The sequence below is a fragment of the Rhea pennata genome, chromosome 25, assembly GCF_028389875.1.
Source record: "Rhea pennata isolate bPtePen1 chromosome 25, bPtePen1.pri, whole genome shotgun sequence".
NCBI classification, from domain to species: Eukaryota; Metazoa; Chordata; class Aves; order Rheiformes; family Rheidae; genus Rhea; species Rhea pennata.
The window spans coordinates 8,126,251-8,139,741 of NC_084687.1; the positions used below are offsets into that span (position 1 = coordinate 8,126,251).

The 13,491-nt window shown below is 36.4% G+C and overlaps 1 protein-coding gene across 1 annotated transcript; it reads left to right on the plus strand.

The window, feature by feature from the left end:
• The first annotated feature begins 7,116 nt into the window (after positions 1-7,116).
• On the plus strand, positions 7,117-13,364 carry LOC134150901 (bile acid receptor-like). Its single transcript, XM_062595065.1, has 10 exons — positions 7,117-7,207; positions 8,375-8,740; positions 9,384-9,524; positions 10,039-10,178; positions 10,279-10,383; positions 10,481-10,580; positions 11,750-11,878; positions 12,408-12,527; positions 12,911-13,024; positions 13,126-13,364. Exons 1-10 carry the CDS (start codon positions 7,117-7,119, stop codon positions 13,362-13,364), a joined length of 1,545 nt encoding a protein of 514 aa, XP_062451049.1.
• The last annotated feature ends 127 nt before the right edge of the window (positions 13,365-13,491 follow it).

Sequence of the window (13,491 nt, forward strand, 5' to 3'; positions counted from 1 at the left end):
GAAGGTCTTTTTTTGATCTCCAGTTTATTAACTCCCTCGACAACTGCACAAAGGTAGACATTCAGTGTATATGAGACTGTAGAGGCCACAGTTTACACTGATGACAGAAATGAGGCTGCTAAAATAGTGTGACATAAGGCATTCAGGTAATACTCATGTCATCATCAGACGTGATTACTTGGTACAGAGAACATGCATCCCTTATCCTGCACCTCAGTGGCACTTCTAGATTTGGACTCATGACAGGCCCATGCTAATATTTTCAGCCCACCTCTGAATCACCTCCCCCCCCCCCTTTTTTTAACTCATCTCTAGCAAAGCATGCTTCAAGTATCTGCTAATTTACTTTGACTATTATAAAGACATTAAACATGCTGCTGATCAAACAGCTTATCAGTGTGTTACAAAATTGACATACACAAGGAAAAGTCACAGAAAACAGAGCTAAAAGACAGCTCAAAAGTCCCTTCTCCTTACAGATCAACTCTGGAAGAACAGTTCCAAAGCTCTCTAAGTTAGGCCAACCTAACCTATAAAACATCCAATTATGAAGATTACATAGGCAACTTATTCCAGTGTTATTTTTACCATTACAAATGCTTTCTCTATCTTCTAAGTCCTCCTTACTCCTAAATAAACTTTTTATTGCTTGTATTCTTTATAAGCACAGAAAATGTTTTATTTTCCTTCTCTTTTCAGCAGTTCTTTATGTGTTTGAAGAGTGCTCCCAGGTCTCCCATTTTTATTGTCAACCTCAGCTTCGATTAGGGGAATTGATCTGTTAAAATAATTTTAATGCATAAATTTAACATAGACCAATCCTCTGGTCTGAATCACTGACTGTGCAGAACAGTAATACCACGGCTATGAAGATAGCATATGGGTGGGAATAACAGGCCGTGGGCTTCTTAAAGTAGCACTGCACTTACATTCTACTGAAACTAAGATTTAGGCTCTTACATACTTGAGTCACTTTAGAAATTCAAATTACTCTGAATCCATTAGCTTCTGTAATGTTGAACAGAATCAGGATTAGATACCTTCTGAAAATGTAGGCTTCAAACTTAAGTCTCCCAAAGTCTGTAATATTTAAACATCCAAGTCCTGTAAGTACACTTGGATAGTTTATCAGTAAGCTGTTTTCTATCAGAAAAAGAATAAAAAAGTCACTATTATTTAAAACTAGGGATAACGTTTCACAAAATGCCCCCCCCCTTTTTTTTTTTTTTTTTAACATTCATGTGGAAGGTTTACTTAAAAGCTGGATGAAAAAGACCATGGTATTTGAGATAGGATTAAGCCTTTTTTTCCTAGCAGCATGTCTATCAGTTGTAAACTGTTCATTATTCTCATTAAAGGTTTTTAATTTGACATCTTAATAAGTTTAATTATGCATAATATTTGTCTTTCCAGTAAAAGCCACCTTATTAAGCAGTACAAGATCATTATCTTTGTTCCTACTACAAAAAACGTATGTTCCAACCCTTTGCCACCACATGTGACCAATCCAAAGATTTGAAAGTCCCCCAAAACCTGCAAGATGCTCAAATGTTTGAGAAACCATTTTTTTTCTTTTCTTGAAAGGCCAGACTCAATTTCACTTCCACAGACTCAGTCACAGATTCCTAAATGGTGCCAGACTATGTGGAAATAAGTAATGTGCTCTTATCTGGAGCCTAGGAAATAGTGATACATATTTCCTTTGAAGGACAATGTCAGCTTGCCGTGTATTCTGCCACAGATCTGTGAAAACCTGTAGTTCCCAAAAGTCTATTTCAAGTGACTCTGCAGTAAAGTAACCAACAAGAACTGAGTTTTTCCCTTTGCCATGTAACTCCTCTAAGTCTACAACAAAACAGTTTTACTGAGGTAATATCAAGAATTGCTCTTACACAGAAGAAAAGTGACTCTCATTCTGCAATGAAGACATCTGCCACCTTCTATGCATCACGTTAGGCAGCAAGTGTAATGACATGATGCTTAACTAAAAAATGCCTTCACCCAGAAGATCACATCTCATATCTAGGAAGCGATAAAAGCCTCAGGTTGGAATGATTAGTTTATAAGAAAATGTTCATAATGAAAGAACTTCTTAGTTTTCATAAAAATGAAATTTCACAAAATTAATGGCAACAAAAGTTCCTAACAAGTCACTCTCTATTCTGGAGGTACAGATTAATCCTGGGCATGCTGCATTAGCACAGGTATGTCAGAGTTAGAATACATTGAACAAGATAAATGTCTTGTGTTTGGAGATACTGGCCTAATCAAATGTTCCCAAATGCAGTTATGTACTGTAGATACATCAAACTAATACTACTGTGATATTTTCTCTGACCAGGCAATGAACATTATCTGTTAACACTCGGATATGCCGATGTTAAGCAATCTAAATGGGAGAGATTCTACCAAGAAAGCAAAATATTTAGTAATCGGACTGGGAGAACTCTGGGAAACAGTGACGTGAGGGTCCCCATGGCCTCTGTCCCTGATGACCCAGTTATTATTTGATTTATGTGGACTTGCAGCTGCCCTCGCTTCGACCCCAGAAAAGGCTGTGTGGGAAGTTCGTGTCTCAGAGCCTGTAGCATTGCTCTGCAGAGTGTCTGGAGCCTAGTGTATGCAAAGAAACTGATAAATAGGGAAAAGGCCCAGTTTGCTCCAGCTGGAGTCAGAGCTGGAATCACTGCTACATCCCAAAAGACTTGCTCCGGGAAGAAGAGACTCTCTCTGGAACTAGCGTAAGTATTTCATTCACTGTTCTGAATGCTTTGGGATTGCAAAATGTTATTCTAGCCACAAACTGATTTACCATGTGAAAATATCTGAGGCATTTTTTTTGGTTTGCTTTTAAAACTGTTGATTAAATTAAAATAGAAAACAGGCACTTCTAAATCAAGTATCCTAGCCACCAGGAATTTGTTCCAATATTACTGTAACTACATAAGCTGTTTGTGGTGCACAATTATTTTGGAGGATGAAAGGATGTAACTCTCTTTTCAGAAAGTAAGGTGAAAACATCAAATTTCAGCACCAGATAGTCCCATTTCATTCATATTTTATGAAAGGTTTTGAGATTGAAGAGCCCTGGATCACATTAAGGATGGGATTTACTACTAAGACTTACCTGCATCTGACATACAGAATAAAGTAAATAAATTTTAATTCAGTTATTTGCTTCCTTCCTCAAAGTACTAGGAAAACCGTAAATTACAAAGAACATCTAACCTTTTATTTCACAATATATCTAAATTATACCTTTAAAAAAAGCATTAAAAAATTAAAGTATGCTTTCCAGAAGAAAAAAAAGTACCATGTTTAACATTGTTAGAGAAACGTACAGCCTAGTGCCACTGCTTGTTCATTATGCTTGCTACAAGGCATGTTAAATAAATGTTGAAGACATTCAGCTTGAGTTCCTAACGCTCCCTTTAAACAAAAAAATTCCCAATAACACAACTGTCAAAGTATGTATGATAGCAGTTAAAGTACTGTCAATGAAGACATCTTAAGGGCCTCCCTGGAGAATCTTCAACAAGAAATATACTTTGCATTGTAATAAATTTGATAATACAAGTTGATGATATTTTACTTAATGATACAGTATTTTATGGCAATAAAATTATAAAGATCAACTTATGCCCTAAATAACAATAAACAGATTCACCATATGTTTTTTAGTCTGAACATACACATTCTGTTAAATGATTAGCTGTTCTGTGGTCACATCTTACTTTCATCAATTACCTTTTTTTATGGTTTTCACCTCTGACGAATTGAAAAGTCTTTCCATTAGGACTAATAACTGAATATTGCTGAATTTCTGTATTGGATGGATAACCAAATCCCTGAATGAACGCATATTTCACTTTATATTGAATGTTATTTTTTGAGTAGACTGATCATTGACAATACTAAACCTGTAAAAGAGCAACTTTGTCAAAAGTGCTTCAGCAACTTAGACTCTAAGTCACATCTTCCTCTGGAGGGAAAAAAAATAAAAACAAGAAGATTCTCTCAGGTTGTAGAACTTTTAAAATAAAAAGTTCTCCAAATGACTGAGATTTCACATGTGAACATATCCAGCAGGTATAGCTCCTCAGAAGTAACTGGGAAGAAGGGAAAGCAGGATACAGTATGTATGTTTATGTAGATGAAATTTACCCCCAAGTCAGTTTGCCTCACAAAGGACTAAGAGTTTCATCCTAACTGTGTTAATTCTTGTGATTCAACAAAACAGATTTCAGCCTCTTTTGTTTTCAATTATTCCCACTTTTTAGGCTAAAGATCTTTATGCATCATCTCTGGGAATACATTACTTTTCTGTGTGCATGTGCTTTAGGGAAAAAAAAAAAAGTACAGCTATATTTTAAGTACTCAGAAAGGAGAAAAATGGATATAAAATATTATGGTTTCAGAATGGCATGGCTCTCATCGACCAAAACATCCAAACTTCTTCCCCCAGTGCGATTTAAAATTTGTCTAAGTTGTTGTTTTGAAAATTATATATTGGACATGTATGCTGCATTCTGTCAAGGATTCCACCAAGTTCAGAGTCTGCAGCTAAGCTTACGTGCGTGTAGAATTTACTTCGCTGCATGGCAAAGGGTTAATGAATGTATGTGTGGCCTGAAGAAGTGTCCCTGAAGTCATGGTTCACTGCCAGTGAGGTGTGAGAGATTAGGGATGGCTAGTGAACTCTTGGGAGATCAGTGTATAGAGCATCACAAAAGTTCATCGACTCCTAAAATCTGGAGGAGGCTTCTGTCCTGCTGATTGACTCAAATACAAGAACAGAATATTTCAAAGAGGCACAGATTGTAACACGATTGCTACAGTCAATCTTACAAATCACAAAACTTTCCTGTCCTAGAGAATTAAGTTCCTTCCTTAGATTATTATGCCATTTTCCATAATTTTGTTTTAAAAAGCCCAATGCAAATTTATATCAGAACAATTCTCAGATGTTAGGAAATGCAACTATTAACATTTACGAACAGGTATGCTGATCATTAAATTTCATTTCAAGATAGTATAGCATTCCTCAGATAAACATGGGATTTGATATTAATACTGTCATGGTATTCTCTTAATTGAAGAGTTTCAATTTGCAAAGTCCCATTCTCAGCTGGAAATTCTGGAGTTAAATCGGTAACTTTTATTAGCATAAGAATCAGTAAGAAGGGCCAAATCCTCATATCCATTCTCATACAATCATATAAGTAGTAAAAAACTTTGCCTAATTAAAGTCTGACTCAGAGCTTCACGATGTCTAACAAACTACAACACCTTCCATTTGGCAGCATACGCTTCATACTCCCAATTTACATGTGAGGTAGACTGGATCAATGTAATTTTATTTTCTAATTTTTAACTTTATTTTATATTCTAATCTTTTTGATTATTATTATTTGAAGAAACCACTGGAATCCAGAAACACATTTCTTTAGCAAATACACATTTTTGATGGAAAAAAAATGCACTTTGCCCAGACCAAATTGATCTGGCTGATAAGGACCTCATGATTCAGTGAGTCATTTATGTTTCAACCAAATATTTACTAGCAGAGCCCTTTTAACATAAAAGCAGCATACCAGTCTCACTGCATCTTTTCACCTTCTGCTGGCAACATGAAGAGAAAGTGTTCAGCTCCAAAGATATGTTCAATCTGGGGGGAAGGACATGTATATCTCAAGATATGACTTCAATTCAAACTCCCTGAAATGACACATTCATTTTTTTGACTATAATAGTTAGGCACAGATATCACACAAAGCCTAATATGTGAGTCTTTCAAAGATATTTAAATCCTGTATGTTAATTCTGCAAGAGGCATATACATATAGCCCTGTGATACACATAAGACATGGACTTGCTGTTTCTTCCAAATATTTACTTGCCTTCTTCGTCTTTCTTGTCCTTCCTATCTGCTAAAGGAAAGCCCATGCATGGTCCACTGGCAAAGTGTCTTGGCAGAGTGTTTACCCTGCAGGCATCAGATACAACATAACCAGTGAGGCTCTCAGCCACATTCCACAATGCAGAGGAAAAAGAAAGGCCAAGAAAAGCACTTCCTACTTAACACTCTAGTGGCTATTCCAACATCACTCAACTGCCGAAGTTATACTAGAGCTTGCCTGTACATACATATATATACACTCAAAACCAGCCCACATAATTCTTCATATAGCTATTATTTTTTTCTTTTTTTAAACCCCTCTTTTCAGAATTTTTAGAATACCCTTTTTTAGAACCTGTCTACAAAGGAAAGTTACTGAACAATAAGATAGTCTTGAAATCAAAGCGCAATAGCTATTCAGCTCCAACTGTGTCACTGAAAGCTCTCAGTACACTGTTATAGTGAATGTAGGGCTAACTATATATAGATAGTCAAAGCATCCAAACAGGTGCCTAGGTTCCTTCAAAAAAATCAAGGAACAGAGAAAAGCAACTCCAGAAGGCGATACATCCTACAAGAAACTTGATTTTTTGATCCTTCAGAAGAAACTCAAATCTTGAAGGAATATGGGCTTTTAAATGTGGAACCTAACCTAAATTAGACAGTGCTTAAGTGGGGCAAAGCCAGGTCTTAATGCATAAAAGAGCATTTACATGGGGGAGGAAGAGTCATGCTGGCTTTTCCAGGCCATTTCCCTATCAATCTTTGTGAAAAAACAGCAAGTCCACAAATTTCACGTTTCCGCAGATGCCCTACCTCATTCTGCAACCAAGTTTTTTCTATCCAGGGAAGCTTCTTTTAACTACTTCCTGGTGAGAGTTCATCAATGGTTACGCTGATTTCCCCAAATTGTTCTGTGTAAAATCAGTAGCTGAAGAGTTCCAAATACACAAAATGTATACATCTTGAAGATGTATACACTGACTCTATACCTAATCCTTAGTATAATCAACATTTTGCAAACTCATTTAAAGTATTGTGTCACTTAACACTCATCCCCGATTTTCTTACGATATGCAAATGGTTTAATATCTTGGAATTTCCTGTTTTCAGCTCCTTAGCTAATCATACCCAGTCATTCTTTCTCAAGTGATGTTTCTCTTACACTTCCTTTTCTCTAGGTTTCCTTCTTAAAAGTCTATCGTATACCAAAGTGAATGAAACAGTGCAACTTGGGGCACAACATGGCAAATACATTTGTCACAGTACCTGACGGCTACTGTCTTGCTGAGCCCATACAGTATTATGGTGAGTAAAGTAGAATTTTAATACTAAGAAAAATCAGTATAGTGAAATGAATGTAATCAGTATAGTAAAATGAATGTATATGGAAATTATCACTCTTTTCTTCATTTTAATTTATCTTTGCAAAGCTCTTAGGAAGCCACACATTTGACTACCAAGCCTATATTGCAAATACGTTCAAATATATTGATTATGCTGACAGATGATTTCATATAAAGATTACAGTGGAGCTCCCTCCCTTTAACCTGCAGGAAGAAGCTACGGGTTTTATTACTGTATTCCAGATATATTATAAAGAGATAATGGTTATTATTCTATAGCTTACACAACTATAACTGCAATCAGTAATCTAATTTTGGATGAGTAAAAGCAAGACCTGATGTCCATTAGAAACAGAAGGACCTTCAGTCTACTTTTTTTTAAAAAAACCTCACATTTATTTTTACAGATTTAAACAAGCACAAAATTGAACACGATACATACTGCATGAGCTTTCCTTGGTATAACAGTGTAAATTTGATGAGATACTTGAATCAAATGAAAATACTATAACCAGAAATGCAGGAAGAAACTGTCTTCAAAATTCCATACACACATGTTATCCTATATAGTTATGAAATGTGATTTTTAGCAACATGTGGAAAAATAGTAAACAAAACAGGCCTTGATATTCTACTGAATACTGACATTCAGACTCATGCCACAGTAAATGTTACCACTCTAGGATTTCTGAAATTTCAGATTTCTAATGTTTATTTTATAATATTATGCCTGAAATATGTACCAGTAACAAACATTTCACTCTACAAAATTCACTTACTTACAGGAAAAATATTCTCCTGTAATGAGGAAAACAAAATAAAAACAACATGAAACTGTAAATTTAAAGGTAACCATATACTCAGTTGACACGATACTCAATTAATTACCAAAAAGAATCGAGTGGCATCCACATGATATTGCCCAGACTGTTACCAAACCATTTTACTACACCTTTTACTTAAAAATATTACAAGTAGCACATTTAAAAATAATAAGTCATTGAAAATGTGTTCCTCTAATATTTATGCTTAAATATCTAGTCTGTAAAAAGTTAAAAAAAAAATTTCAATGAGCTAACGTCAAGATATTCTCCAGGTTTTTTATTTAATCTGTTTCTTTTTTATCTAGATGTTTTACCCGAGCACATCAATTATCAGCTACAAGACACAGATTTTCAGACTACTCCTTACTGCCAGTATTCCACAGTTCAGTTTCCTCCTCCAGTATTACAGTCACAACCTTCACAGTCCCAATACAGTACATATAGTCTGGACTCTCAATATAGTGATGGGCAGTATATAATCAGCAACTGTGAATTAAACAAATCCCCTTTCACGGCTTCCCATGTTGATGACAGTGAATATCAAGGACTAAAAAGGCCAAAATTAAACCATTCTTCCTTGCGAATGAAGGGACAGGAAGAGCTCTGTGTTGTGTGTGGTGACAAGGCCTCAGGCTATCACTATAATGCACTTACCTGTGAAGGTTGCAAAGGTAAGAAGAGAGTAAGTTTATCTGTATCTTACCCATGAATCTTGCCCCACAGTGCTCAATTTAATGTGGTAAGATTTCACACCTGTGATTTTAAAGGAATAGATACCATTAATTTTGTAATTTATCTAAGGTTTGTAGCTTTGTAGGTTTACAATTAATCTAAGGAACTCTCTCCCTAAGAAGCCGACCCCAGATTCACATTTTTATAACATCTTTTGAAGAAATATTTTTACAGTATATATTTAACATAAACATTTTATGCAACTGATTTTGCATTACTGATTACTATTTACCAGTTATTCACTAGAATTGTGTCTAAGTTCTGATCTTCTCACAACAGTTATCATAGTTACTTCAGTGTTATTAGTTTTGTTATTAAATTTAAATAAAAAATAAACATTTACTTATTACCTATACTTTTAGCTTTCTATATGGGAGTTATCTTGGTCAAGTAAGAAAACTGGCAATTAATATTAGTTAGAAAATACTAACAAGTCATTAATATTGTGCTGTTAAAGACCAAATTTAAAATCAAGGCGATACTTTAATTGTAAAAAAAGAAATCCTAAACTTTAGTTCTTTAGATCATTATGAGATAAAGATCCTTACATTTCTACAGTTGTAACCTGACTCTTGTCTGTAGGCTTCTTTCGACGTAGTATTACTAAAAATGCAGCGTATCGATGTAAGAATGGTGGTCACTGTGAAATGGACATGTACATGCGAAGAAAGTGTCAGGAATGTCGCTTGAAGAAGTGTAAGGCTGTGGGAATGCTAGCAGAATGTAAGTACTCCTCTGCTGGCTACTGGCTATCAATTCTGATAAATTCTCTCTCAAAAACTATCCCTTCTCATTAGAACTAAAAGATAATTGGTCTAAATTTCACTTTGCTGTAGGAAAAAATAACTTTGGAGTCTGTAGGACCTGCATCATCATCATCTACAAAAACCATCAGTATCTCAAAGTTATGAAGACTGCTGTTCAAAGAGCTTGCACTCGCACACCATGAAAAAAAATTGCATAGTATTTTTTAATGAACAATTCTCATGTTTACATGTCACACAGCCACAAACAAAATAACATGGGAAGATTGCAAACACTCGGGCCTTTTATGGATATGGAACACAAACTCACCTAACAAATACCGTTTTGCAGTATTTTCTAGGAAACAGAGTTCCTTACAAGTTACGGCTCCTGCAATGCAAGATTTATGTTATCTATAATAATACAAGTTATCGTTTCAAATGATAATTAATTTGAAAATCTATGCATTGATACACACTTCTATGCCTCACAGGTTTGCTGACTGAAGTACAATGTAAGTCAAAGCGACTCAGGAAAAATTTCAAACAGAAGAGCAGTTTCCTTTGCAACATAAAACTAGAAGATGAGGGACTGAATAGTAAGCATGTATCATCTACAACAAGACCTGGAAAAGTAGGATATTTTTCTATTTGAAATATCTCTTTTTATCATTTATTTTTGCCTTCATCTACTGTCATTTAATTGATTTTTTAAAAAAAAAAAAAAAAAACAGATCCCAGAAAAAATGGAACTCACTCCAGGAGAACATCAGCTCCTTGACCACATTGTAGCAGCACATCAAAAATACACAATTTCCCCTGAGGAAGCAAAAAAATTTGTATGTATATAGAACAATCAGCCTGCATTACTGAGTTATTAGTATCCCAAAACACTGTATTTGGTTCTATCAAAAGTCTAAACTGTCTTTCATGCAGCTACAAGAAACCGCAAGTCCAGAGGAAAGCTTTTGGCATCTCTCTGAGACAGCAGTTGTTCATGTACAAGTGTTAGTGGATTTTACAAAAAGACTCCCAGGTAAGTTCCTTCTTTTGGAAAAAGTTACACTCTAAGTCTGACACATCATTTTAAGAGGCAGATACCATATTGATGGCATGCATCTGAGAAAAATATAAGCTTTAAGAAAATTTTTATTCAACTGATTATCTCATCTTCAAACACTAATGGTCAGGATTACTATTTACCAGTACTTGCTAGTAGTTCCCTACATTCTCTTTTATGAGGACAAATTTGGACTGCCTGCAAACTTTTTACTATAATTATATTTCTTTTCCATGTCTGACACAGAATAGAGACATTTTCTGAGAAGTGTATCTACTTTAAAATACTATCTTGAGCAAATTATTATCTTAACACATTCTGAAATCCAATTCAGTCTGCAATTTATTATACCCATCAAAGATAAAATAGATGTACCTTCAAACAAAAGGCAGCACAGTAAGGATGTACCAGGATGTGCTCCTACTCCTAATTTCCTATAATACAAGAACAAGGGAGCATAGAATTAAATCCACTGCATTTCAATGTAACGTTGACAAAATAACATTCAATGGGGAGGTTGATAATTTGTTCATTACTCTAAGTTGTAAAACTCACTGACAAAAGTCAATTGACATGTCTAAAGCAGACATTTGATGTAATTTATTTAGTATCAGTGGTAACACCACTGTGAAACAGGTCTGAGAGGATGGATGATTTTGTTTTCTAAAAGTTGTTTTTCATACTGTGCTTTGATCAGGATTAAGAACAGGATTAAGTTCCTTTGCTCTTAAATTATAAATGCAGATAACACATTAGTCAAAAGATGAACATAAAAAAAAAAGATCAGATATGAATGAATAAGGAGACTATTCATATTCATTAAGCAATATAGGCCATGTGACATATATCAGGTAAAAATAGCATGTTAGGGAGAAACTTTTGATAAAATCTTGCTTATTCCTAAATACATCTTTTTTAATCTTCCTCCGAATCTTGTAACACTGGACACTGCCAACAGCACAAAACCTTTATGTCTGGTCTGCAAAGTAGGAAGAAAGACCCCAAGAGTCTAGTCTTTGGTACATAGGTCTTTTAAATATAGCTCCTTCTTTCCATTAAAGATATTAAAATATCATTTTATCAACTCACATTAGGGGCTTACAGGCAGCCACAGCTTTAAGTCTTAACAGTATCTTTCTCTGTAGGATTTGGAAGTTTAGCTAGTGAAGATCAAATTGCGCTGCTAAAAGGGTCAACTGTTGAAGCAATGTTTTTGCGTTCAGCACAGATATATAACCAAAGAATCAGTGAATGCCAATCATCAACAAGTGAAAGTAAGTTTGACTAATAAGCTTTCTATTAACACCAGCAGTTCATCCATTTTGAAACAAATTCCATTTGTTTTTATTCACCGAATCTCAGGTAATCGCCTACTAAAACATAGCAATGTTTAATTAACAGTAATAGCAGTTACGTCTACATATCTTCCATATGATTTTTTTCATAGAGCATCCCGAAAAGTAAACATTAATTAGATCTCCATTTTCCTGATGTCAGTTGCAAACAAAGAGCAACAATTTTAAGTGTTTGCACAACAAATTATGGGGTGGGTAGATAATATTAACTACATTAATGACATCTATCATGCTAAATTTGACACAAGAGATTATTTTGACTAACAATAATGCAACAAACAAACTCGTTGCTTGGTGTCAGAAAGAACTCTTTCCAATTTATCTTGTCCCTCTGCATGGAACTGAGAAAAAGACACACAATTTCAGGTACATACTTGCAAAGTAGATTCAAGCAAATGTTTAAAGCAGCATAATGTTTCGCTGTGAACTGTCATCCCTCTTGCTGCAGGTCATGGAAGATCTTCTGATCATGTAACATGTTGCCATGTTCAAAACCTCGATAAGAACGCCATTTATTCCATGGAAATGTCTCACAGTGAAGATAGCCCGACTTCCACTACTACCACAGGTAACAGAGGCCTCTGAAACAAAATATTGGGAAATCTGCGACTTTTCTGACCATACTCTCCACCACACTGAGCGATGCTGTTGGTACGGCCCGTGCCCCCTTTCCTCCCCTCCACCTGAAGCTGGTCTGCCACCACTCAGGCACTGTTTGGAAGGAGAAGGCAGCTTATGCCTTTGCTTATATCCCAGGATAAAGAAGTCTAGAGCTGTATCAACAGCTGCACAACTGCAATAGGAATTAAAATTGTTTTCATTAAGCTTATTAGCCATTTCATGAGATGTAACAGCCTAGAACTTTAAAAGATTAGGACAAAGCTGATTCATAATGACATTGTCCATTTCTGTACTGAAATAACATTCCGATAATTTTATTTCATTTCCAAGGTATAACCGAGGAGTTTATTACCGCGCTGTTTTACTTCTACAGAAGCATGGGAGAACTTAAAGTGACAGAGACAGAATATGCCCTGCTTGTGGCAACAACTGTGTTTTTTTCAGGTAAAACCGTGAGATGAGTTGCTGTTACTAACAGGCTTTTAACCCATTTTAACCCCCTGTGCCGCGGGCCACACGCCCCCGCTAATCGCCCGTCCCCGCAGATCGCCCGCTCCTGAGGAACAAGCGGCACGTGGAGGAGCTGCAGGAGCCGCTGCTGGGCATCCTCTACAAGTACTCGAAGATCCACCACCCGGAGGACCCGCAGCACTTCGCTCGCCTCATCGGTCGCCTCACGGAACTGCGCACTCTCAACCACACCCACGCGGAGGTGCTGCTAACGTGGCGCACCAAGGACCCGCGGCTGACCTCCCTGCTCTGCGAGATCTGGGACCTGCACTAGGCGGCGCGGGAGCCGAGCCCTGCCCCGCAACGCCGCCAACGCGCAGCGCTGCGCGGCCGGGCGCCCCTGCTGCCGCGCCGCTGCCCCTCCCGGCCTGCCTCGCGCGCGCGCTGCCACTTCCCGCCTT